At 45.1% G+C, this 27,808-nt stretch overlaps 1 protein-coding gene across 2 annotated transcripts; it reads left to right on the plus strand.

Moving 5' to 3' along the window:
• Positions 1-1,030: 1,030 nt before the first annotated feature.
• B3GALT5 (beta-1,3-galactosyltransferase 5) lies at positions 1,031-26,813 on the plus strand. 2 transcript variants are annotated; one of them, XM_090060941.1, is made up of 3 exons: positions 1,031-1,268; positions 18,655-18,843; positions 19,338-26,813. In XM_090060941.1, the coding sequence occupies exons 2-3, from the start codon at positions 18,655-18,657 to the stop codon at positions 20,388-20,390; spliced, it is 1,242 nt and encodes a 413-aa protein (XP_089917067.1). In that variant the 5' UTR covers positions 1,031-1,268; the 3' UTR covers positions 20,391-26,813. The 2 variants fall into 2 exon arrangements, with proteins under 2 accessions (XP_089917067.1, XP_089917070.1); XM_090060944.1 differs by lacking the exon at positions 1,031-1,268 and having other exon boundaries at positions 18,700-18,845.
• Positions 26,814-27,808: the final 995 nt, after the last annotated feature.

Genomic DNA, 27,808 nt, shown 5'->3' on the forward strand with positions numbered 1-27,808 from the left:
ATTGTTTCCCCTAGCACCCCTTGGCATAACAAGGAATAACGGCCACAGGTTGTCAGAGAGTAGGTTTAGATTAGACATCTGCAAGAACTACTTCACAGTTAGGGCGGCTAGGAGCTGGAACCAACTTCCAGGGGAAGTGGTGCTGGCTCCTACCCTGGGGATCTTTAAGAAGAGGCTAGATGTCTGCCTGGCAGGAGTCATCTGAGCCCAGTTTTTCTCTTGCCCAGGCAGGGGGGTCAGACTTGAAGATCTGCAAGTTCCCTTCTGACCCTACTTCTATGATTCTATGATATGATTCTATGAAGTTTCATGCAACTATATAGTAACCTATTTTTAGTACCTGAATTAATTGGCTTAAAGCTAGAACAGGTGTCTACAGTGCAGTCTGCAATGCAGACATACCCTAGAGCCCATGTTAGTTTAGCACATGCTGTAGAGCTGTTCTCAATAGGGGTGCTTTCATGAATCGGGATTGATGTGTCAGAACAGATATAATAAGTTGCCATAGGAATAAGGTAATCATAGATCTAAGAAAAAAGATTGACTCTTTGAACAAAGAAAAGAAAACAGAACAGAAGATGGAAAAATGAGGTTGGTCACATGAGATCATTATTATTAGTTTTGGGGTCATGTTGCCATGTGCCCCCATTTGAAACTTTCATTCTGTTGTGGTTCTCCATTGCAGAAATTCCCATGATTCAGAGAGTCCTTCAGTGCTGCCTCTTTAGCAGAAAGTGATTTCTTTTCCACTGTTACAGTTACGGTGATGCCACTTTCTATTAAGAGAGCAGAGTTGAGACTTTCTTTGTACTCATTAACAAAGGGTTACTTCCTTTAGGACACATTTTGTTAGGCATTGCTATTTGATCCAGTGGTGTATTTAAGGTAGAAGGACTTGGGCTTCTTGTTTTCCCTCCACCAAGTATAAAAGAAGAACATTGGCATATAGTTCTCAAATCTCCATTTCCTGACAGTCATGCTGCAGTGGTACAGTTAATCTGAAAAAGAAAGAGAGGCTGACGGAGGGAGGAGGACCCAGAGGCATATACAACACAGATCAGGTTTCCATTACTGCATCAGTGTGCTCTCTGCCTCTTCCATTTGTAAATGCCTAGGAAAGGGAAATTATCATTCATCCTGTTTGAATTTGTTTGACCACAACGAGATCACTCACCGTTGAAGAGCTGAGACTTTGCTTGCTTCCCGCTTGCTGCAGCTTTTGCACAGGATGGCTATGAAAGCATTGGGGCGCATTGGAGAAATGTAAGGTAAGGATTTTTGCTTATTATTCTTTTATTTTGTGAATACTTGCATCTATATGATTGACTTTCAAAAGTTGTAAATATTGCAGTTTGCTAGGGAAAGGACTGTAACTCACACTAGCGAGCAGACCCCTTTCTGATAGGGAATAAAGGGAAAGGTCATGTATTTGGTCCTACTCCCACTGAAATCAGTGGCAAAACTTGCTTCAGAGAGAGCAAGATCAGGACTGAAAAGCAGACCACCTTGCTCACTTAAGCAAGGCGAGCAAGTTGTGTCACTGAAATATCTCAGAACCTTTACATATGTTAAAATATTTTGCTAAAATTGTTTCTCACTTTAGGGTTTTGCAGTGTATTTATAATAGTGCATTAATGTAAGAAAATACATTCACACAATATTTAACATGCAGCATTGGGACTATATTGATTCACTATTGCCAAAATAATGCTAAATAATCTAATTTACAAGCTTCTGTGTTTGTGTGTCTGCGTGCATCTATGTATGTGACCAGGTGCTTTTGCACACACATGTGTTCACGTGTGTGTATGCTGCTCTTGAAGGATATTTTAGTAGTCTTGGAAATTGTGCTGCTTAGACATGATGAATAGTTGGACGCATGTTCTCCAGGCTGGGTTTAACAGCGATGGAACAGTAAGGAAAACCTGCAGTGCCACTGTCTGAGCCACATTTGGTCTGCAGTTGGCTGCCCAGTGTTCAGAATCATTACTCTTAAAAAGTGCCAGACTCTCTCTTTCACACACGGTAGTTAAAATATTTAGAAAATAGAAAAACAGTTCAGAATATTAAGAAACACATGTACTAAGAAGCACTTTAGAGTGAAAGAGAATGCAGTGGTTGGAGATGTAGTGCTGAGGATAAAATAGGGGAACAAACCTTCCAAAAGATAATTGTTCTGAATAGTTATTATTTAAAAACAATTCATAGGGTTGAAAGCTCAGTGGTCTTAAATTTCATTCTTCATTAAAAAGGAATAACAACATGGTAGCTAGTATACATATAATTTTTTCAATTCAGATTGGTGGTTTTTTGTATTCCTTTTTTTCATCTTTCTTTCTTTATATGCTTTCATATCACTCTCAAGTAATAAAAGACATTTCCTGATTTTTTTCTTTAATATTATATTTCTTTTTTGTCTCTTTCACTGAGAAATCTAATAGTGAAAATACAGTAGATGTTAGGGTAAACGTCTGTGAGTGACAGTAGAATAACTAATCTTCTGTAAGAAACTGCAAGGAGAGCTACTAAACACAGGCTGATTGTTTTCAAAGCATGGTGCATGTTTCATTTAGTAGTTCAGTGCTCTTGTACTTTAGTAGCAGTAATGGTAGCAGAAGCAGCAAAAAGAGTTTCTGGTAATTGTCTCTCCTTAATTGCAAAGTAAAAATAGCTTAAGAGGATTAAAAAAATAGTTTGTACTAGACTGTACTAATGTGTACTGTGAAAGAGAACCTACTGGCTTCTACCAATTAGGATATGCTTTTGTTTCTGAAGATTCACTTCCTTACAGAAAACTATTCCTCATTTTCAGTTCGGCAGCAGTTCAGAGTATAGCAAGTACAATGACTGAGACCCTTTGTTATTTTAATTTAAAAATAAAAATATAACTTTCAGGAGGAAATCATTTGGTGCCTTTTAAAGATGGAAATATACATGGCTTGACTGAGAATCATAGAAGCACAGGAAAGTTGGAATAGAGGGGACTTCAGGATAGCCCCTCTACTTAAGATAAGACCATCTTAGCCAAATGCTCATCTAACCTGATCTTAAAACATTCTGGAGATTCCACAATCTCTCCAGGTAATCTCTTCCTGTACTTAAAACATAGACAGAAAGTTCTTCCTCATACAGAATCTAAATTTCCCTCCTGCTAGCTAATAGTTGTTATTTTTAGTCTTGCTTCCTGTGGTCACAGGGAATAGTCTGAGAAGCGTGTCCAACTTCTCAGACCTGAGGCTGCACTAGGGGGACCAGACAAAGTAAGCCAAGGGTCACTGGTTGGCTTGGACACTTCTGTTGCACCCTGCACCCACATCAACACCCGTCTCTCCGCTGCTGCACAAGGGTGTCCCCCCATCACACTGAACTGTATGCATGTATGAGTGCAGTTGTTTCCTTTCTGCACCATATGCCTGTGGAAGTACCTCCCACTGTAGCACTACCTGAGTGTGATCCCTACCCCCCGCATGACCTTGGACGCATGCTCAGCTTCCAATGCCATGCACTGCACTGTCTCAACCCCAGCCAGAGGAGGGAGGGGGAGCCTAGACACTTAACCCCTTACAGACCACTGGTGACCCATGGGCCATCGGCTGAAAAGCCCCAGTCAATCACCACCCTCTTCATAAACACCTTATTTGTAGACGGTTATTAAGTTCCTCTCTGCAGTCTTCTCTTCTCCAACCAAAATTGTTTCCAGTTCCTTCAACCTTTTCTTGTGAGTCACACTTTCTAGGCATCTAATAGTTTTTGTTGCTTCCTGATGGTGTCTTTCTAATTTGTCCACATCCTTCTTGAAGCACAGTGCCCAAAAAAGGACACAGTACTCCAGAGGAGGCCTCGTTAGTGCCAAAAACTGTGAAATAATCATTTCCTTTGTGTGGCAGGCCTGTTATTAGAACCCAGTGCACTATTGGCTTTTTCAGCAACAAGAGCACCCTGGTGATGCATGGGCAGCTTACTGTCCAATACAACTAGAAAAAGCACAAAATATGTATAAGCTGCTGCAGGACTGGATTAATTTGTCCACATCCTTCTTGAAACACAGTGCCCAAAAATGCATTGTTTGGCTAACAGAAGTGCTTTATTTTTCATGGCCATAGGAGAAGAAGCAAGGGCAACTAATTCTCAACAGAGGCAGGGTGCAGACTCTGTTACATATTTGTGAGAAAAAGACACAGATCAGCCTGCTCCCCTTAATACACTCTTGGAAGTCTGACAAAAATTCACCCTGGAGTCTTGCTAGACTAAACGCATTTTCTCCAGCTGTCTCTTGATAAACTTATCTCAAGGTCTCTTTGCTTTTTGGACTTCACTTATGTTCCTTATTATGTCCTAACTTTATTTTTGCTTGCTCCAGTACTTTTCCTTATCATTCCTCCCTTGTAAATGCTTGTGCTTACATCTCTATGTCCCCGAGACTGGGGTGACACAGGAAACTCACCTGCAGCAGGGGACGATGAGCTGGTGAAACCTGGGCAGCTCGTGAGCCAGCTCTTTATACAGCTGCAGCTGGCCGGTGACATCAGCTCCAGACACTGGCTGGCGAAGATAAAAACAGCAGCGGCTGCAGCAGAAGGGGCGGATGGCCCCGAAGCAGGAGATCCGTTGGTGGCGGAAGAGGAGGTGAGGCCCTGCGGCGTCCAGGGAAGGACGGGGAGCGAGAACAGGGAGAGCCGAAGAGAGGGAGCCAGCAGCAGCTCCTAGGAGCCGGCGGCAGATGGGAGGTGCCCAAACGGGACAATGGCGAGGAGGAGCCACCGCAGAGGACCCTCTGGAATCAGGTGCATGCCAGGCATGGAAGGGCAGCAAGGATCCCAAGGGAGGATCTTGATCGGGGCAGGGTCGCCGCCGGGACCACTGGCCCCCGAGTCTATTAGAGCTAAAGGGACAGAGGGTCCGGAGCCAAATCTGTAACCATAGAGGCTCGACCCATTAGGTATAAGGGATAGGAATAAGGGAAGGCAGCGAATGGGCAAGAGGAGCCACGTACCTCCTCCTCAGGGTCAGCTCCAGAAGGTGGCGTGAGGCCGGGGTGCAGGGGTGGTTGGAGCCCCGTGTACATCCGCCGAGTCAGACCCGGGCAATGAGGGACCCACTAGACGACCCCCACCCCATTGACGGTATACCAAGATGTGGCAGGCGAGAGCGGGGGCAGCGACGCGGTGAAAGAACACCCGCATTGCCCTCAAGGGTCCTGGGGCGGCGCAACATCAGAAGGACAGTACCCTCAGGAGTGAATAAAGCCCGGCGGGCACAGTACCTGGTGCATTGGCCAGGAAACGTGGTTTGGGACACCAGAGATGCAGGCACCTGAAATGGGTCCTGCCAATTTGATCGCCCAGAATCTGCAGGCCTTAACCCAAATCATGGGGTTGCAACAGAGGTGGCTACCCCAGTAGGGCTCAGCAACCTTGGGGATGCTGAAGATGTCGGTGGAGGATGACCCTGAGGCCTTTATAGAGGCGTTTCATAGTTTCATAGTTTCATAGTAGCTAGAGTCGGAAGGGACCTAGGTAGATCATCTAGTCTGACCCCCTGCCTTAGCAGGAAAGAGCACCGGGGTCAGATGACCCCGGCAAGGTGCTCATCTAACTTCCTTTTAAAAATCCCCAGGCTAGGAGCCTGCACCACTTCCCCTGGAAGCTGGTTCCAGGCCCTAGCCGCCCTGACTGTGAAGTAGCGCCTCCTAATATCTAATCTAAACTTACCCTCCGCCAGTTTGTGACCATTATTCCTGGTCACTCCTGGCAGCGCACGGGGGAACAGGGACTCCCCCAATACCTGCTGATCCCCCCTGACCAGTTTGTAGCAGGCCACAAGGTCCCCCCTTAACCTTCTCTTGTGGAGGCTAAACAGGTTCAGGTCCCATAGCCTCTCCTCATAAGGCCTGCCCTGCTGACCCCTGATCATACGAGTGGCCCTCCTCTGAACTCTTTCCATATTGTCCATGTCCCTCTTGAAGCGTGGCGCCCAGAACTGGACGCAGTACTCCAGCTGCGGCCTGACCAGTGCCGCATAGAGGGGGAGGATCACCTCCCTGGACCTGCTCGAGATGCATCTGTGGATGCATGACAGGGTACGATTGGCCTTCTTGACTGCCTCCCCACACTGCCGGCCCATGTTCATCATGGAGTCAATGACGACTCCAAGATCCTTTTCCGTCTCCGTGCTGGCAAGAGGAGAGTTCCCCAACCTGTAAGTGTGGTGCCGGTTCTTCCTCCCCATGTGCAACACCTTGCACTTATCAGTGTTAAACCCCATCCTATTCTCATCCGCCCACCGTTGCAACCTGTCAAGGTCAGTTTGTAGCCTATTGCACCCTTCTAGTGCACCCACATCCCCCCACATCTTAGTGTCATCAGCAAACTTGAACAGGGTGCTTTCTACCCCCTCATCCAAGTCACTGATGAAGATGTTGAACAGTGCAGGCCCGAGGACCGAGCCCTGCGGAACCCCACTGCCCACATCCTTCCAGGTCGAGAAGAACCCATCCACTACCACCCTCTGGGTGCGGCCCTCCAACCAGTTGGCGACCCATTTGACCGTGTGGGCATCGACACCACAGTCTCCCAGCTTTTTGATGAGGACAGGGTGAGAGACAGTGTCGAAAGCCTTCCGGAAGTCCAAAAAGACTACATCCACAGCAACCCCTGCGTCTAATGATTTGGTGACCTGATCGTAAAAGGCCACCAGGTTGGTCTGACAAGACCTGCCACTGATGAACCCATGTTGGTTGCCCCTGAGCATGCATTCCCCCGCAAGGCCCTCCTGGATGTGTGCCAGGATAATTTTTTCAAAGAGCTTACCCGGGATTGAGGTCAGACTAACTGGCCTGTAATTTCCCGGGTCCTCTTTTTTTCCCTTTTTGAAGATAGGGACCACATTGGCCCTCTTCCAGTCCTCCGGCACCTCGCCAGAGCACCACGAGTGCTCATAGAGCCGCGCCAGGGGTCCCGCAATGACCTCAGCCAGTTCCTGTAGAACCCTAGGGTGAAGATCGTCCGGACCAGCGGACTTGAACACGTCCAGCCTCTCCAGAAGTACCCTAACTAACTCCTCGCTAACCCTTGGCCCAGGCGTGTCTCTCTCGGGGCCCGAGGGGGGCCCAGCAGGGAGGTGGCTGAACTGGTCCCTACTTAGGAAGACAGAGGCAAAGAAATCGTTAAATATGTTAGCTTTGTCATCTGGCGTGATGACTAAGTTGCCCATCGTGTCCTGCAGGGGCCCCACATTACCCGGGACCCTCTTTTTACCCCCTATGTATTTGAAGAAGGACTTCTTATTGTCCTTAATCCGGGAAGCTAGTCCTATCTCCAACTCTGCCTTGGCCCTCCTGACTGCCCCCCTACATCCTTGGGCCATTGCAATGTGCTTGGATAAACGGCTATGGGCAAGCCAACTTGGAGCACTGCTAGTAGGGAAGGCCCAGGCGGCGTATAGGTCCCTAAATCAGGAAGAGGCCCAAGATTATGGGGCAGTGAAGGCAGCAATATTGTACTGCCTGGAGTTAAGCCCGGAACACTTCTGGCGGCTCTTCTGAGTTCGTAAGGCTGAGGAAAGGAGGCCACGGGTACTCCTCCAAAGGCTACGTGTTCTATTTGGGAAGTGGGTCAACTTATCGGCATGTATGATGGCAACTCTGATGGACAAGATCATCCTGGAGAAGTTTGTTAATGATTTGGAAGACTGAACCCAGCAGTGGTTCCGGCAACTTGCTCCGGTAACATGTGAAGAAGCCTTAAAAGTGGCGGAGGACTTTGCGACCTCTGAGTGGTTCTACCCACGGGAAGGGAGAGGAATCTTGGGAGCGATGCTGGTATCAAGGGACACCAAGCGTCTGAAGATGGGGTATCGGCCCCAAAGCCGGGATATGGTGTGCTATCATTGCGGGAAAGGGGGCCACTTTGCACGAGAATGTCCCGGGCGTGGTTTGGGGAAAGGTAATACTTTGAGTACATCCAAGGGGATGAGGGAATTCCCCAGAGATTGGAGTGGTGGGGAGCCGATGGATTGTAGCTTTGGGGCTGCAAATGAGAGCCCCATGTGGGAGTGCCCTGTAGTGCAGGCGTGGATAGAGGGCAGACCAGTGCGAGCCATATTAGATTCTGGCTGTGCCCAGTTGGTGATTCAGGCTGATCTGTGGTCTAGAGATGATGTTGGACAGGAGGACTCGGTAAGGGTGTCCTGCCTTCACAGCGACACCCAGGTCCTGCACCGCGTTAAGGCCTGGGTGAAAGTAATGGAACATCAAGGAGAGTTGGTGGTCGGGTTAGCACCACGCCTTGTGTGTGAGATGCTGCTAGGGTGAGATTGGGCCCCATTGTATGAGGTGCTTGATAGGGTGCAAGATGTAGAGATGGCACGTCAGAAGTGGAAGTATCAGGAAGGTTGGCTTGGAGATGTGGGTGGCCAGGCCAGATTGACTGAGGAGGAGGAAAGTTCCTGGGAAGGATGGAAAGATAACATCAGTGGACCTCAGTTCCAAGAAGACCAGGGAGAAGATCCGGAGTTGCAGGAACTATGGAACAGGGCGGCAGATAGGGACCAGCGAGCATCGATGACAACGGGTGCTGCAAGCCACTTTGAGGTGAGACATCACCTTCTCTATCAGATAACCCCAGGTAGAGGGGGACGGGAGAAGAGAGTCCAGTTGGTGGTGCTGCGGGAGTGTAGACAGGCCATGTGGCGCCTGGCCCACATCATGCCCATGGGGGGGCATCTGGGTCAGGAACAGACCGTAGATAAAATCGCTCGGTGGTTCTATTGGCCTAAATTGGGGGACGATATTGCGTGGCATTGCACCGAATGCCCGGTGTGCCAGAAAACTCGAGAGGATAGACCCCCCCACGCCCCACTTCAACCCATGCCCATTATAGATCAGCCATTCTCTCGAATAGCGATGGACGTGGTGGGACCCTTACCGCGGAGCAGCACCAGGCCTGGTGTTCAGCAGAGCTGCTCGCAGCAGTCCCATCCCCTGTGAGTCTGGCGCTACACGCAGAGGATGGGTCTGCACCAGCCAAGTGCTGAGCCCAGCCAAGCCCAGCCCCTTCCTGTACATCCTCATCCCCATCCCCCATCCTTGTTGAACCTCATGAGATTTCCTGTCCTTGTTGAATCTCATGAAATTTCTTTTGGCTCAACCCTCCAATTTGTCTAGGTCACTCTGAATCCTCACACTGCCCTCCAGTGTATCTACTACTCCCCCCAGCTTGGTGTCATCTGCGAACTTGCTGAGGGTGCAATCCATTCCACCTTCCAGAGCATTAATGAAGATATTTAACAAAACCAGCCCCAGGACCAAACCCTTACTTGATACCACCTGCCAGCTAGATATTTAGCCATTAATTACTATTTGAGCCTGACAATCCAACCAGCTTTCTATCCATCTTACAGTCCATTCATCCAACTCCTACCTCCTCAGTTTGCTTGCAAGAATGCTGTGGGAAACACTATCAAAAGCCTTGCTAAAGTCAAGGTATAATATGTTCACTGCTTTCCCCACATCCACAGAGTCATTTATCTCAGGTTAGAAATCAGATTGGTCAGGCATGACTTGACCTTGTTGCAAGCCTCCACTTGCATCTCAAAGGAGAAAACAAAGAAAATCGTCATGGTTTTGCTTTGCAGTTAGTCTTTAAAAATGTTTAAAGGCCAGATCCGATAAAGATATAGGTGCCTACCTGTAAAGTGTCATATAACCTATTAGGTGCCTGACCCTTGGTTTGGAATCTAGGACCCAGAGTTAGGTGCTTTGACTTCAGACACAGTGCAGGGAAGAGCTAGGTACCTCAATGATGATCCGGGTTGGGAGGTACCTTGAGCTAGCAAAAAGGGAATTATGAGCAGAGGGATGTTACTGAACTCTTGCCCCTACTTTGGAGTTTAAGCATCTGAGTCAAGGCCAACAGGCATATCCATCCACTCAGGACAGAGATCCTGGAACCCTTTCCTGAGGATAGGAAACATGGCGCTTAATTTTTTTCAAAGTCTCTATCAGTTTAAGAGTAAAGCCTATGGATTTACATTTAATTGTAGCATATTTATTATGTTCTATCTTTTTTTCTTAATCAAACTATTTCCATACAGTAGGACAGTACAACTGGTAGCCCACAGGCTATATTGTGGCTTGCAAAGGGTTAATACACAGCCTGCGGGCCCCTGCCTGACTGCCGCTGCTTCCATTGCTTTGACAGCAGCAGTCTGGATCTCCAAGATCCCTATTTCTCCTCTGACTTCCTGTTCCTGCCCCTGCTCAGTGAAATGGATCCAGGTTGCCCAGGCTGTGTACTGCATGATGTTTGCAGTCAGAAAAGGGTGAGGGTGCTATGCATGTACAGGCAGGGTGGGAGGCAGGTTGCTAGTGCAGGGTGTATGATTGGTGGGGTGGGCTAGAAACAGGGTGTTGGGCTTAAACTTAAGCCCTACTTCTTTGTGGGCAAGGAGAACTATGCTATTAACCCATGGTACTCATCCAATATCAGTCAGAAGCTTTATTAACTATAAAACAATTCACTAAATACAAAGCAATTAATCAATGGGGTCTACCAGTATATAAGTAGTCAGATTTACTGGGTTTACCAGTATATAAGCAGGCAGTCACAAAAACTGAGTGTGTTAATATTAGACCTCACCGCATCACAGTCTTTCTAGAGCTGTTACTTAGGAATCACTCCCCTCAGTCAGCTGCACTGGGTGAGCTCCCTGGGTTGCGCTGCTTCAATTTTGACGGCTTGATCTTCCCTTAGAAGTCCATGCAGATGGTATGAATGGCAAACAATGAATGATGAACAGCACTCTCACTTACTATTTAACCTTTTAGGCTAGGGACAGACATTCAAAAAGCCTGAGCCTAAATTGATTCAATCTTTGCAGGGTAGTCTAACCTGCCTAGGCTGAACCAGTTTCTAACCAGACAGAAATTCTCTCTGGACTGAGGAAATTAGAAGCCAGGGGACACTAGAGCAGCCCTTCCTTCCATTACATAGTGGTAAGCTGGGGTGGGGGTGGGGGCGGGGACACATGGCCAGGCCCCGGCAGCATGTTCTGATCAGGGAGGTCTGCCTGCACCTCCCAGGCTTTTCTCCACTGATTGCTCAAGGGGTGGGAGTGTTTCCAACCTCCATCCCCCTCCTAGCACTTTGAGGGTGAAGTGCATGCATCTCTTGATGATACAGAGCTTTTCAGTCTCCCTCCCTGCTTCTTTAGACTGTCTGCAGCAAACTGATAGGCAAGCAAGCCAGCAGGGGGATGATGACAGTGTTTATCACCTGATCAGCAAAACAACAGCCTCTCTCCATTACTTCAAACTCTTCTTAAACAACTTACCAGCTGACTTGCTGATTAGCTCCAAACAGCACTAAGCAGTCACTGTTCTGTCTGCCTGTTCCAGTGAAATTGGAGACATACACACATCTGCATACCACATGCCAAGCATACCACATGCCTAGGGTCTGTGGGGCTGAGGTCCCTGCTGTGGGAGATGGGAGGGAGCGGGGGATTTCTTGCTTGAGCAGCAAGGAGCAAGGGGTGAGTAGGGCATGCAGAAACCAGGCACACCCTGTTGTGCCAGCCAGGGGGCAGAGGGGAGGGGCCAGCCCTGCTGTGGAGCAGAGAGCTGGGAGTGTCTGGTTTATCTTAAACCATCAAAGGGTCTCGGACAGACATTACATAAACTGGTTTGAGTCAAATCAGTTAAGTTTGATATTACATTCAACCAGGTTTATCTCAAACCAGTTTCAGCCATTTTCAAATCGGTTTATGTGCACTGAGCATCTGTTCTGTTTCAGGTTCAAACCAGTTTCTGATCACTTAAACCAATTTATGTGTAATGTCTGCTTCTAGCCACAAACATTCAGGGCAGTTAGATCACATTAAAAATGGTTATCTGATCTAACTTATTTCACCCATGTGTGGACCTTACCCTTAGATTTCTAGTTAGGTTGATCTAAGTGCAAACTGTACAGAAGTTCCCAGTGATGTAGAAATTTATACAGGATAACTGTTTGGTTAACAGAAGTGCTTTATTTTACATGGCCACAGGAGATCAACAAGAGGCGGCTGTTCCATCCACGACCTCTTCCCCCCCCCCCGTCATTACCGCAGCCAGCAGCGACACTTGTTCCTTTATATCTTTCTGTCTCTCCTTTCTTCTTTCCTTCTCTTTCTTTTCCTCTCTCCCGTTAAACACTCTAGTAGCAATACTGACTACCTCAGGTAAACTTTTCCCTTGCATGCCATCTGGGTGTTCTCTGAACCTTTTTGCAATGTCTTCAGCACATTGTGACATAAAAACCATTTTGATCATTGCCTTTCCATGACCTGAATCAGGATCCAGGCAGCCGTGCTTTCTGATTTCACAAGTTAATCGGGTGCAGAAGTCAGAGGGGTGTGTATCTAGGCATTGTACACAAGCAGTCACTTTACTCCAATTCGGAGTAGCCTCCCCTGCTTCTTTAATGCCACTTAAGACAGCCTCTAGAAATCTATCCAAGTCCAACTTTTGGGTCCGACCGTTAGGGTCCCAATTAAGGTTGGCGGTTGGCCAGCCATTAAGACTCCAATTTCAGACTCTCAAATAAGCTGTTGCTTTCTCCTTTACCTTCTGCCTCTTATCTTCAGTCATGAGTGTATTTAATAGCTGGTTTACATCTGCCCAAGTGGGCACATGAGTGGAGAAGATTGTAAGAAACATTCTTTCCACTGCCTCGGGATTATCCCGCAAGCGTGGCATAGCGCGTTGGCAATTGAGCAAATCTGAGGTTGCAAACAGGGTATGGGTGAATACCATTTGATGTCCTCCAGTGACCATCAAAACCAGATAAGTTCTCAATGGGGCTTGTATTACCGGCTGTGTTTTTGGTGCACCCCGCAACCGTGTTTCAAGAGGACTGGCTGGTGTTCTTAAGGGTGAGGGAACACTTGCTCCGGCTGCCGCTCTTTCCTCTTCTTTCCCTACTCTTTCCCTGTCCTGTTTCTCTTGCACCCTCTCACTCCGCCGGACAGGTGGGAGAACAGGAACAAATTCATCCTCCTCCCTGTGCAGCTCTAAGGCATAGGGTGGGGGATTTTTACATGAGTCTTCCATACAAACAGCTTCAAAAGCCACTCGTCCCTCCTTTGGTTTATAATTATACCATACATACAAATAATTCATTTGTCCTCATCTGAGATCAACCAAAATATCCCGTAAGAAATTCATTCTCTCTGTGGAAAAGGTTCCACACTCCGGCCAGTCTCTAGTCAGGGACAAATGAGAAGTAAATGACGGCCATTGGATCCAACACAAATTTCTCATCTTAGCTTGGACAATCCGGCCGTCCCGGATATATCCTTCCAATCCCTTAGGATGAGAGACAACAGGGCGTCCCCCAGGCATTTACTGCCGCCTTGTCCCATTTCTCTGTACTGAGCGCTCACTTACCTAGTTCCAACCGGGTCCTGCTCAAAGGGCAGGCTGACATTGCTGGATTTCTACGGGCTTCGGCTGGTTCATGGGACAACGCCTTATCACTGATGCAGGATCCAGCAACCAGGCAAGGCTCCTCAAAGTCTGAGGACGCGTGTTGCGTTGCTTTGGAGTCCAATCCTCCACTGGAGAGTCAGATGAGTCCCATCTGGGGTGCCAAAATTGTCAGGGACTCGAACCCCAACTTCCCAGGTCCGTTGTCTGACCGCAAGAGACAGGCAACACCAGCAAGGTCTTATCTCAAAGCTTTTTATTGAAGCAACCCATCTCCTCCAAGAAGCAGCCCCCCTTGATAACAAGTAAGCAAGTTTATATAGACAGTTTTGCGTCACAGATTCTACACCTAATTGACTCAACCTCCATGGTTAGTTAGAAACTTCTAGTGCTCATGACAAGATATGTGCACAGGTGGGAATTTTTCACTGTGAAAGAAAACAAGATATCAGGTCAGTGTGAGAAAACTCCTAATTAGTTCAAACTGGTTTTTGGCTACATGCTTGTTTTGAAATGCTAAGTAATAGGGAGGAGGGCTACATCCTCGATTGTTTCACCTGTGTCTTTGAAGCACTGAGTCTGCTTTGAGGTTAACTTCTACACTATTATCTATGGTCTTGTTAGTTAATTTCTACAGCTATACAATAAGAGGCTTTGAGCAGTTCTTACATATAAGCATCTTCCTTAACATCAAACATGCAACTTTCTTTTCAGCACTGTTACTTATGCTAGTGGGTTCAAGGTAGGTTCAGTTTGTACCACCCTGTTTATCAGTTCACATTCCAATTGTCATACTGCATATAGAGAGCTCATGATTATCCTTTTTGTGGCCTCACAGCAGTATTTTCTTTGTGGGCTTTTGGGCCTGCTCTCAAACATCCTATATATCAAAGCCAATTTGACAGAATCAAAATGTCCTGTGGAAATATGTCAATTTTCCTGAAACTTCCAGTGGAAGCCAGTGAGGCCAGCTAACTCTGAAAGTCTCCAATGTACTGGGGAGTCAGGAAACAGCTGCCCTGGGAAATAACTCCAAGAGCCGTTGCCTCTTCTTGCTGTTTAAGACACCAGATGGAGACAAAGACCCCAGTCAGCTCCCCAGGCAGTTGAAATGCCAGGGGAAGGCTGATTATTATTATTAACAACTCCTTTGTTTTTTGTAAAAAAGAAATTTTCAGGATTTTTCTTCCCATGGACAAAAATTCTAATTTTATTTTGATTCAAGATTAATTTCTTTTCAAAACAATAAGAGAAGGATTTCATTGTCTGGCCTGTTCTGCTCCTGACCTCTTCACTGAGTGGAGTTGGATGTTTGAGGTACTCCATTGCCTGATTTATAGTAATGGCTACAGGTCAACCAGTGAGAAGGGCAACCCTGTTTAGCACACAGTACAGAAGAAAAGCCAAAGTTGAGATGAGAAATGATTTGTGAAGTTCTGAAGGTTTTAATGAAAACTGTTTTTTTCTTTCCCAGGTTTTATCTTCTCCCTGGTTAACAGGGAGAAAGGGTCCTATAGTTAAAGCTCTGGACTGAGACTCTGCACATTTAGGTTCTCTCTTGCCCCAGTTGTCCTAGGGGATCTTGAGTAAGTGAGAGTTTTATTAAATAAGTGCTATTTTTGGGTGCCCAGGTTGTGAAATTGGAGCCCCAGCCCTTTGACACAGACTTCTGCCCTAGATAGACTCCTGCTGATTTTGATAGGACCGACTCTGTAGAGGTCTGCTACCATGGATCATCTTTGAGGATAACACTTCAATCTCTCTCCATATCTTATATCTTATCTGTATAATGAGGCTTCTATTTTACAGGATTGTTGTGAGTATACATCTATAACTCTTGCTAATATGCTCAGGTACTACAGTGGTGAGCACAGTAGCAAAGGCATCCTATAACAAATCTGAAATAGTTAACCCAACTGTCAGGCTTGCCTGCCTTCTAAAACTACCAGTAGGAAGTAGGATTGGAAGGGCTCTCACAAAGTCATCTAGTCCATCTGCTCAAGGCAGGATCATCCCTGACTAAACCACTGCAGACAAGTGTCTGTCCAATCTGCTCTTGAAAACTGCCAGAGATGATTCCAGAACTTCTCTAGGGAGCCTGTTCCAATGATTGACCAGCCTCACAGTCAGAAAGTTCCTCCTAAACTCTAACCTAAATTTCCCAGCTGAAGCTTGAGGCCATTGCTCCTAGTCCTATTTCCCCTGGTCATAAAGAAAAGCCCGTCTCCATCATCTCTGTAATTGCCTTTCAGGTATTTGAAGACTGTTATCAAATGCCACCTCAGTCTTCTCTTCTCCAAACTAAATAATGTGAGTTCTTCCAGTCTTTCTTCATCAGTCTTGCCTCCTCATCCCCTAATCATTTTTGTTGCTCTTCCAAACTGTCTACATTCTTCTTGAAATATGCCCAAAACTGGACATAGTGCTCTAGGTGAGACCTCACTTATGCTGAACAGAGCAGAAGAATCGCTTCCCTTCATTTGTGACATGCCTGTTAAGGACATGGAGGCTGGATGAGAGAATAAGATCTCACCAACACAATTAAATTAGCTACATTGATCCAGGTATGAAAAATTAGCGGAGGGGAGGAGGGGGAATCTTCAAGGGTCATCTGGTTTAACCCCTGCATGGATGTAAGAATGCTACTCCTTAATCATCTCTGACCACTGCTTATGCAGCTCCCTTTGGAAACCTCCAGTGAAGCAAACGATAGCTTCCCTGGCATTGTCTCACTTCTAACAAGAAGGAGATATCTGCTGATATGTAATCTGAATCTGCTTTGCAGTTTTGAAGCCATTGTTTCACATTCTGTTATCTGTGGCTCGAGGAAAAGTTGTTCTCCTTCTTCTTTATGGCAGTCTTTCCAGATATTCAAAGACTTCTATCACGTCTCACCTTAATCACCTGCAAGCTAAATCTGCTTAGTTTTCTCAGCCTTAACTCATACCGCTTGCTTTCCAATCCCTTTGTTGTTTTTCTGGTTGCTGTTTAAATGACTTAAAGTGTCTCAGAAAGAAATCGTGCTTTGATTTCTTTTTTCCTTTTCGGTAGCTTGGCTATATCAAAATCTTATGTTTGCAAATGTTCCATGTTAGGAAGCCCTAGGAGTTTAGAGTCTTCTGAATGCCCTCTTACTAGCATGTGATAGGAACAAATCTTGATACACATAATTTCCTGTAGCTCTGTTGAAGAATGAGGAATTCTGCATGTTATGATAAAATATGATTTTAAAAATTGTTTTCATGACACTCAAAAGTCTGGGAGAAGCTATACTAAAAAGGCATAACCCTGAACAGATGAGTATATCATGGAAAGGCAATTTACTGGCAAATGAGTGGCAGAAGGAATGTGAGACAGTTTTTTTCTCAACAGTCCGTAAAGTGCATTTGTATTAACAATAGAGTTGAGTTAAAAATGAATGGCATTGAGGACTTCAATCTAGAGATGAACTGTAATAAACAAATAGGTAATTTTGCTTGCCTTATGCATGTAAGAAGTCATATTAGGGTTAGCAAGACCATACATACGTGTGAGTCATCTGGGTTTTACTCCAAGAACAGTTATTCAGATTTGAATGTACAATTATACTGACAGAAATTTTCTTCACCATTGGGAAAGAAAATGAATTCTGGGCACATGTCTGAATCCGAGTGAAAGAAGGACATTAAGTTAGTACTGGAAATTCTAGGGAGAACTGTCCTAGTCAGAAGGCTTAAATCAAGATCCCATGAAATTTAGAAGTTACAGACATTTTTACACTTGCCTGTGTGTCTTTATATGTTTTTACAGGTTTCCCTCAGTTTATGTGGCTTCACTATATGCGAATTCACTCTTATGTGATGAGCATTCTTAGATCCATAATTCATTATATGTGAGGTAAATTCACTTTTATGCAGTCGACATAGGTGCTCCCCACCCTGTCCAAGCAGGTAAGTCTGTAGGGGGAGGAGAAAGGGCTGTGGGGCTGGGGCCTCATTCACCCCAGCCCTAGCTGCAGCAGCCCTTGGAGCAGCTGGTGCCAGCTGCCTGCAGCTGCTGGGCTGCACCGTGTTCCACCTGTCCCCTCACATCAAGGCTCTTCCTGTCCCCACTCACCCCAGCTCCTTGGCTGTGCTGTGCCATGGTGCAGGTAGCTGGTGTTGGCTGCTTCTGGGGCCACTGCAGCAGAGGCTGGGTGAAATGGGAACAAGTAGGGTCCCAGGTGGCATGGGGCATGGCACTCACCCCAGCCCTGGCTGCAGCGGCCCTGGGAGCAGCCTGTGCTAGCTGCAGAGGGAACTGTCAGTAGGTGGGGTGGGTATGCCTCTTGCTGCTCTGCACCCCCCGGGAGGGCTGCGGGCTAGGGGGCTGTGCCGGGCTCTTCCTGGGGGGGGGGTGTACCCCTATATCTGTGCACAGAATGACAGCATGGCCCACCCTAAGTGCTGGGAAGAACCCAGTGCCCCCACTGGCCTCAGTCTGCAGTGGCAGCCTGCTGTTGTCCTGCACACACACCTTGGGGCACTCACCCCTGGGAAGAGCCCAGGACAGCCCCCCAGCCCACAGCCCTTTTGGGAGTGGGTGTGGAGCAGCAAGAGGTGCTCCCCCCTCACACTCACTGACAGTTCCTTCTGCAGCTGGTGCAGGCTGCTCCTGGGGCCACTGCAGTGCTGTTCTCCTTGACACCTGGGGCTTTGCTTATTCCTACTCACCCCAATCCCTGCTGCAGCAAGAGCTGTGGCCCCCCACTCCACACTCACTGACAGTTCCCTCTGTTTTGCTCCCTTGTGCAGCCCTGGGAGCGGCACCCCTCCCCACTTCCCTTCCCTAGTCCCAGCCTCACTTCCTCCCTCCCTCAACACCATGGGAACCTATACCTATTTATTACATTATAAAGTGGGTATACATTATGTGAATTCGATTTATGCGCCATTCTCCAGGATCACATGTACCACATAAATCAAGGGAAATCTGTAATTCCTTTCATTGGTGGAAGGCCAGAACAAGTTAAACTAAATCAATGAGAGGTCAGCCAAGTTTAGTCTTTTGTTACAAGCATGAGTGAGCCTCTAAAAAGAGAAGGAATGAAAATGTACAACTTTTGTTTCTACTCTTTGTGTTTAAATGAGTCTCATACATATAAATTAAATACAAAACTGTACAAGAAAGAAAAATGCTACTCAGCTTATATGATGTTCTTTCTTCCTAAGATGGCCAATCTCACTCTCAAATCCACTACCTACAGTGACCAGAAATGGAGAAAAATATGGGACCCATTTTGGATTAATAAAAAAAGACTGCTGGACAAGAATGGAGAGAAGATAAGGAGAGAACAGTCTAGTCTGGCCAGACTTGCGGGCTCAGGACATGGTCATCTTTCAAATGAATGGAGAAATCAGGTGTATGTGGAGATATTGCTTTTATCCTCTGTTTCTTCCTCTTATTGTAAATTCCCTCTTGATGGAGGATTATGGGAGCACTGTCTTGTGTTGGGAGGGTGATTTTCTTGGCAGCATGGCTTCTCATAGTCATGTTTTTTATGGCATGCTCAATGGGGGACGCTGTAAGGAAGTGTGCCACATCAGTGCTGATGATCATGCCATTAATGAGTCTACCTATGTGGGTCTTGGAGGATGTGCTCAGTCTTGGGATCAGAACCCTGATGGGTTCACAGCTGGGAGAGTGCCCTCCCTGAGGGAATGATGCTGGGGAAAATGTGTTTGGACATTTCTGCAGTGTTTTTAGTTTCCTTATGTGTGCGATTGCCATATATGGGTACTACACTTTAAATATGGCCCTTAATCCCTAAACAACAGCATGTATTTTGGTGTACAAAAGCGAAAGGCTCTAAATTTTATTTTTATAATGTAGTGTTTGCTCTTGTTTCTTTCAGATGGCTTTCAAGGTATCCAGAATGTTTATTTGCCTTATAGCAGTTGCATCTTTTTTGTGTCTCTGTTTTTACACCACCCTCAACTGGAGCGATATCTGCATACTCTGTCCAAAGGGGGAAGTGTTTTCATCAGTGACTCATTTTAAAAAAGACACTGAACGGTTCCTGCAGCTGCCAGATATGGACTGCAGTAAGAATCCTCCATTCCTAGTACTACTTGTGACATCATCATGGGACCAGAAAGCAGCTAGGATGGCTATCCGTCAAACATGGGGGAAGGAGAGACTAATCGCTGGGAAACGAATTATAACATTTTTCCTCCTTGGAAGCACGGAGAATCAAGATGAGCAAACTGATGTTCTCACTGAAAGCCAGGCATACAAAGACATTATCCAGAAAGGTTTTATAGATACATATTATAATTTGACTTTGAAAACAATGATGGGAATGGAATGGGTTCACAAATTCTGTCAGCAGTCCAGTTTTGTTATGAAAACTGATTCAGATGTATTTGTCAATGTCTTTTACTTGACTGAACTTCTTTTAAGAAAAAACAAAAGCTCTAACTTCTTTACAGGGTTTTTAAAAATGAATGAGAGCCCAATACGACAGGTGTTTAGTAAGTGGTATGTGAGTAAATACGAATATCCTGGGAGCACTTATCCTCCATTTTGTTCAGGGACTGGTTATGTTTTTTCTACTGATGTTGCTAGTCAGGTTCTTAATATTTCAAGAAGCATTCCCTTTCTTAAACTAGAGGATGTTTACATAGGACTGTGCCTAGCCAAACTACAAATCAAATTGGAGGAACTTAATTCAAAACAGACATTCTTTCCAATCAAGCTTGAGTTCTCACTTTGTCGCTTTGTGACTTGCCACTTCATTACACCTCGTGAACAGCAGGACTATTGGTCTCAATTAGAGAAATCAGTAGATAATATGCCCAGCTGCTTGACACAGCTGAAACAAGAAAGTGACACACAAAAATCCAGAGGGCCAGTCTTTACCCAGGCAAAACTCTCCCTGAAATCAGGACACGGACCCATTCACTGAAGAAGACATTAAATATTTCTGTTGGCATTTTTGTTACCTCCATACCTGTCTAGGAATGTGAAAATCTCCATCTGACAGTTTACAATTTTGCTTTTCTTTATTTTCAAGCACTTTGTTTTCTTTCAAGGTTTAAGTGGATGTGACTGCTCTGCTCTGTCTGCACACCAGCATCACCACCAACAGGTCCAAGAATGACTAGTGATATTATATATAGACAAATAAGCAGATACCTGATAGATAATTTATGTGTTTTTGAGGGTGGGTGGTGGAGGTTAAAAATGTTTACAGGCCAAAAGGATATTCCCACATTTCCTGACAGGCCACACTCCAGCAAAAGACTTGCATACAGCCCTACTGAAATCCACAAGGCTTTGCTCAGGTGCAAGGATATGTCTATGCAGAGCTCATTGCAAGACATTAGCCTTTGGTATGGTGGGTGAGCTCAAGAGCCTTTAAGGACACCAGATTTGCTTTCTAGGTACACTCCACACTGAAAATTGAGCACATAGAGCTTTTTCCAAAGTCCAGTGGAGAGAGTCCCACTCACTTCCATTGACTTGGATTAGTTCTAGAAAGGATTTTATGAATCCAGGGATCGCTATCACAGCATTGCCTTCTGAGCATTGTACCATGTTTTCTTATGTATAACCTATTCTTGAATATAACATACACCCTGTTTTTTAAAAGGTAATATGTACAAAAAAGGGTCTAGGGACCTGAGCCTGCTGCCAGCCCTGGGTGCTGGATGGGGCTCATGGACCAATCCAGCATGGTGGGTTTGGGGCTATGTACCAGGTCTGACCCCACATGGTAGGTCTGGGACTGTGTGACAGGCCTGATCTGGCACAGTGGGTCTGAATCCATGTGGCAGGTCTGGGACTGCACAGCCTGAGGGCATAGCCAGTTTGGGACTGCATAGACCTGTGCCATGTCCAACCCCGCACGCTGTCTCTGGGGCTGAATGCCAACCATGCCCTGGCCATGCTAGGTCCAACCTAGAACATGGTCCAAGAGCCAGTGCATGGTCCCAGATTCAGCATGCCAACTCCAACCCAGCACAGCTTCATAACTAGCGTGCAAGGCACCATCTAGCATACTAGGCCCAGACCTGTATGCTAGGTTGTACTTGGTGCACTGGCTTTGGCCATGGACCAGCCCTGCGCACAGGCCGAATCTGGTATGTGGATGGGGAGAGTGGCTCCCCATGGCTCTGGAAATCTGGTGATGTGGGGTGGGGAGCAGTGGCAGTGTTGGTACCTTGGTACTCAGAGCTACAGCAATGAATGCTCCCACCGCTCCTTTCCCACTCCCCAGCCAAATTTCTGGATCCCTAAGGCTCTCTTTTTCTTGCACGTAATATGCACCTCAATTTTCCCCAGGTTTTTTTTGGTGGGGGGAGTGGGGGAAGAAGGTGTTGGTTGTATGTGAGAAAATATGATAATTTTATAACATGGTTTATTGGGACTGAATTATGATAGCTTTAAATCAGTGAGACACTGTATTATAAACATCTTCCTTCCTGTCATGAATTCAGGGAGGAGGAAAAAAAATCTGCTGTAATCAAACATGCCCACTTAATGTTACAGACCAAGAGCCTGTTCTTCTGTTTTTTTTAGCATCCAGTGTTTCTAGAGATCCGTGGGAGCTTTTGGTGTACAAGAAACATAGGACTGAGCCCTTACAGTACATGCAACTAATAAATAAAGTAAAAATGTAGAGGGTAAATTCTGTAGTCACAAGATCTGCAAAATTCCCACTGATTTATGGGGAATTATGTTCCATCATGGCTAACAGATAAAAGATTGACTCCAACCTATCAGTTTTATTTACAAAATTATACCACAACCCAAGGCTATATTTAATAGATGTTTTACTATAAGTACTTTGAATGCTCATAAGTACAATATTCTGATACAGTTATATGAAATAGTATGATGCATTTTGCTGTAAGTCACTAATTATTGTAGCTTGGGGCCCCAATTCATCTAGATGCTTAAATACATGCCTAACTTCAAACTTGATAGTTTTACTGAAATCAGTGGAATTACTCCTGCTCAAAGTTAGGTGTATGCTCCAGGATTTAGATTTGGGGCCTGGAAAAATAGTTATTGACTACATTTACTGTATATTTTCTGTAAGGGAAAGTTACACGGCTAAAATGAACATGAAATTTCCAGTATTTCAACGATTCCAACATCAGTTTCATGGCATTGAGCTTAAGGTAGAAGAATAAGTATACCTTATCACATAGTTCTCTCTAAAGGTGAGCATAAGTATCTCCAGATCTGGGAAGTGATACATGATAATTGTAATAACAGGAATAAGAACAATGATTTGTTCACTTCTGGTGCAGTGCAACATGGAGTGTCACATCCTTAATTTGCATATCACAGGAGAAGCAAATCCCTTCTGTTTCTTCAGCAACAGGGAATACACCACAGCTATATCTGAAGTTATTTTGTTGGTCATCTCGGTGGGAGAGGTGGATCAGGGTCCTTAAGCCAAGCTTCAGTTTTTTCACCACTTTTCTTAACTGTCCTTCTCAATGTAAAGAATTTCTAGGGCTGTCATAGGACATGTATACACAAGCTGTCCATGATGCCAATGTAAAGATTAAAGACACAGGGCAGGTTCTGTCCTGTGCTTCTGTAGAGGCCAGAAGAAAGAAGGAGACAGGGGACTCAAAATGGCTAAAATTGATATTTGCATAAGTTACAGCATTCCTGGAGGATGTCCCCCTTTGGGATGACATATTGATATGCTGTCAGTATATGCTGATACTGCATCATGACATACTATGGAATTCCTGTAGCGCTGAGTTTTAAGGGAATGTCCCTGGTCTGTCCATAGCCTTGCCCCTGTGCTGGAGACTGTGAAATGAAATATGGTAAGACTATTTACTCTGCTGCTCTTGCCCTAAGGAAAATTCTTCCTCAGTTCCTTGTAGCCAGGGCCGTCCCTAAGGGAGGGCGAACTGGGGTGACTGCCCTGGGCCCCACACTATGGGGGGCCTTGTGGTCAGTGCTGTCTAGGCCCCACCACGGCTGCCATGTGCTGCCACTGCTGAGAGCTGCTGGCTCTGCCAGTGTGGCTGCTTGCCACACCCCCCAGGCACCGCACAGGCAGAGATGCCCCAGGACCTGCACACCCCTAGGGCAGCTCTGCTTGTAGCTCTCATCCCCCATTCACTGTTGGATATCTCATAGCCTGATACTATTATTATCCTGTCCACTAGGAGCAGCCTTGTCCTTTATAGTTAGCAAAAAGTATCCCACATCTGAAGAATGATTTTTTTGTGCTAGACATTAAAATCTAGTAGCAATGTTGTTGCTGTAGCTGTGATGGTCCAGGGAATATGTAAGATGCTAGATTTCTAGGGTGAGATAATATCTTTTATTGGACCAGCTGTGTGGCTAAAAGAGAAGTTACACAAACCTTTTCCTCAGATCTGGGAAAGAAGCAGATACAACCCAAGCTAAATACCAGGTAGAAAAACAGCTCTCATTTAACCTTGTTATGTTAATGAATATGATCCTTTAAAACAGTGTTCTCCAACCTTTTTATGGTGAAGATCACTTTTTGGCACCTGGGGTCTACCTGGGCCTATCTCACCTCCACTCCCTCCTGATCCCTGCCTGGCCCCAGCCCCAGCCCCAGCCCCAGCCCCATTCCCCCGCCCACCGCCTCTCTCCCTGCAGACTTTCCACCGGGGAGAGGGGGGCACAAGCTCAGCCTTGCTGCCCTGCCACCCCCCCAGTTTTCTTCTCCCTCTGCCTATAGTTATATGTGAGAAAATTTAGTGGTCAGTTCTGTTAGATGGTGAGGCTGTTTAGCCTCAGGTAGGCTGAATTTGTGCACAAAGACTTAGGCCTTTCCCTTACAGGCATATTTCTGTGCCGCTTCCCTGAAGTGAATGTAGGTACTGAAATCCCAGTATCAATTACAATTCGTACATAATTCTGTAAAGACTTTGTGATCCTTTCTTATTGTGAAGAGAACAGTCACCTTTTGAGGTCCAGATTCTGGTACCCTTTCTCAAAATGGATGGGTGGTATTTTGGACCAAGAGTAGTGCCGGTATGTTCAACAGAATCACTAGTGAAGTACAGCTTAATGTGAATCAAGATTGATTCAATTGCCCTAATCCTTGTAAAAATGGGATTCACGTTAAGTTTATGGTCACCATGTTACTGGCAATGAATTCTCTGGAGATTCACAATAAGCAGAGAGAGGGAGTTTGTTAGTTCGAAGTCAGGAAGAAGGCAGGGTGTGCATGAATTCACTTAATCAGATGATGATACCATGATAAAGTGCTGACAATGTGAACTCAGGCTCACAGAAGCTTATACATGTCTGATTTAGTTAGTCCATAAGGTGCAGCTCAACCCTGCCTTCTGACTTCCCAACATGAAAGCTGTTTCCTCCCCATATATTTGTGTGGTTCTAGCAACTTATAGAAAGATGGATTCCCATCACTACTTCCATTTAAAATAATATTGCCCTACATTATGTTCAGAATAAAACAGGTGTTTATCTAGATCTCTATATTATTAATATTATAGTGGCTAGTTGGCTAAATTGTTTGAGACATTCATTACTGAAGACTAGCAAATGGTCTCAATTAAAATAGTTCAGCTGCCCCTTCTGCATTATCTGAAGGAATGGTTTTGGCTGATATATCCTACTTTCATCACAATTATTGAAGTTATATTTTGAATAATTTTTTTAGTTCTATGCACTTGATAAATCTGCTTTGAACAGTAATAAATGAAAGATATCATTAGAGACTAAAACATTAAGTTACATTATTACAAAAACCATAAGAAAATAATTGATCAAAGGTGTAGCAAATTCATTAGTTTAAAAACTAACACTTGCCGATTTTGGTATTAGCCAAATGAAAAGAACTCTTGCAGTTTAAGTCACTGATAATGGTTTTAGCAACATTACACCAGAACTGTGTACTAATGAACTTTGCCAAATTATTTGTATTTTGCTAATAGTGGTCAGTATGGAAAATCTGGAAACATTTATTAGTAGGCTTGGCAGAATTCAAATTTTACTTTTTAAATAATGTTGGTGGCTAAAATCAGTGTTTATTTCTAAGCCTTTATTTCAATTGTTATCTATTTACATTTTCAGGATGGTATGAAATTAGGGGTGTGGGTGCAGGCAATGTAGTAATGAGAGGATACTGTTAAAAGCTTTATAAAATCACACATCAAAATATAAAAAGTAAATACCCATAAATCAATAAATCATATATGCTTTAAATCATTCTGTTCATTCATCAGGAAAGAGCTGAGTGATCAGGGACCAGAGAAGGAGGGAAGCTCTTAGAGCTCTGGGAACATGGCCCTCAGCGCCCACCCCCCTGTTTAGCCAACCCAGGCCAGGCAGGACCCTGCTGCCACTCCCCCTCTGGTCACTCCCCACCCCCACCTCTTGGCTTTGGGTAGGGGTTTGTTTAAGTAGCCTGTTATCCCCCTCCAGGCTGCTTCCAAACCTGTGAATAAGCAGCTAATTACTTAATTGATGAGTCATTAGGCCACCCCTTGTTTTCCTCTTTAACCCCTTCACACTTTGTCCCACCATTTCTTTTTCTCCACTAGCAGGAACAGGGGTAAGTGTTCCCTACTACTGTCCCTTTTCTATACATTTTGATTATTACCAGTGGAAATATTTTTCCATTGGTCTGTGAGTGTGTGGTCAAACTGACATTTATCTCTGTTGATCAATAACAACCAAATCCTGCCAAGGCTATTTATTGGTTTTGTAAGCACAAATTATGCAGTGCTAGATGTATGATTTAAAAAAAAAAAATCTGATGACAAGTTTCAGAATGAATTATTTAAAAAGCTTATTTGCAGAGGCAATGCTATATTGTAACATTTTTATACTTGATAGTTCAGAAAACAATCAAGTCAGGGTATTTTGAATACCTCTAGAAATCTGAAAGGTACTCTGCCATGTTTCAGTTTAGCCCTTGAGAACAAACAACAAAGCTGACAATGGATTACAGTTGATTAAAATATATGTCAGCATCCTAAAGTTTTCAGTCCCCTCAACACAAGCTCTTTTTAAGAAAATACAGTGATATTAATAAATAATGTAAATCCTAAACTCTTTGAACAACTTTTTATTTCTTTTTAAAAATTTTGGCTGGGATTTTCATAGGTGCCTCAGGGTCCACATCTCATGAATGTGAATAGGGTTTGTGAAGATGAATCTCTTAGGCTCCTCAGAAAGTCCTAGTCTATATTTTTGTAATCATTCATTGGCCATACATAAAAACTCAGTGTAACAAAAGGGCTAATTATGCATAGCATATCTGATGCCACAAAATATGATTGTACTTGCACAGGTAACTTTTTAGTTCTAATATAAATATGCATGACACTGTTTACATGATTTGCACAGGACATCTAATTGTTAAGCTAACAAAAACTGAATGTCTGATGATATTTTAATAACATTTTTTATCACAGCCTTATTTGTCCATTTTGTTTATGCTTTGAAACTCAGATTGTTTAGAAAGAGGTTTATTACAGATTAAAACAAATTATCTTCACTTCCCTATAATGCAGTGGAATGGAAAGAGTCTAAAAAAAGGGTAGGTTCCTTTATACAGCATAAACACACAACAGCCATGGGGAACAAGTGAATGAGGGTTTCATAGATTTCATAGACATTAGGGCTAGAAGGGACCTCAGAAGATCATTGAGTCCAGCCCCCTTCCCCAGGGGCAGGAAGTTAGTCGGGGTCACAGGATCCCAGCAAGACAAACATCCAATTGACTCTTAAAGGACTCCAGAGTAGGTGATTGCATTACCTATGGCAGCAATCTCTTCTAGGCCTTGAGGGCTCGGACAGTAAAGAAATTCTTCCTTATGTTCAGTCTGAAATGGTCTTGGAGGAGTTTGTGACCGTCTGACCTTGTCATCCCATGGGGTGCTCTGGTGAACAGGCATTTCCCCAGATCCTGATGTACACCCCTTATATACTTATAGGCAGCTACCAGGTCCCCCCTGAGCCTGTGCTTTTCCAGGCTGAAGAGTCCCATAGCTCTCAGACTCTCATCATAAGGTCTGTTTTCTTGCTCTGATCATGTGTGTGGCTCTTCTCTGGACTGTCTCAAGCTTCTCCACATCCTTTTTGAATCGTGGAGCCCAGAATTGGATGCACCAAGGTTGAGTACAGCGGGAGGTTGACATCCTGGGATTTGCTAGAGAAGCATCTATGGATGCAAGCCAGACTTTTGCTTGCTTTGCTGGCTGCAACATCACATTGATGGCTCACATTCTTCTTGTGGTCAATCATGACCCCCAAGTCCCTTTCGGCTATAGTCCTAGCAAGCGTAGCACTGCTAAGCCTATAAGCTTGCGGTGGGATTTTCTTCCCAAGGTGGAGTACCTTGCA

This window comes from Crocodylus siamensis, chromosome 1 (assembly GCF_052110815.1).
Source record: "Crocodylus siamensis isolate JL-2025a chromosome 1, ASM5211081v1, whole genome shotgun sequence".
Lineage (NCBI taxonomy): Eukaryota > Metazoa > Chordata > Crocodylia > Crocodylidae > Crocodylus > Crocodylus siamensis.

Bases quoted from the DNA above. Each gene is read 5' to 3' on its own strand.
- B3GALT5 (XM_090060941.1), top strand. From the start codon at position 18,655: ATGGCCAATCTCACTCTCAAATCCACTACCTACAGTGACCAGAAATGG. The intron at 18,844-19,337 runs GTGTATGTGGAG...TGTTTCTTTCAG, and splicing joins CAAATGAATGGAGAAATCAG to ATGGCTTTCAAGGTATCCAG.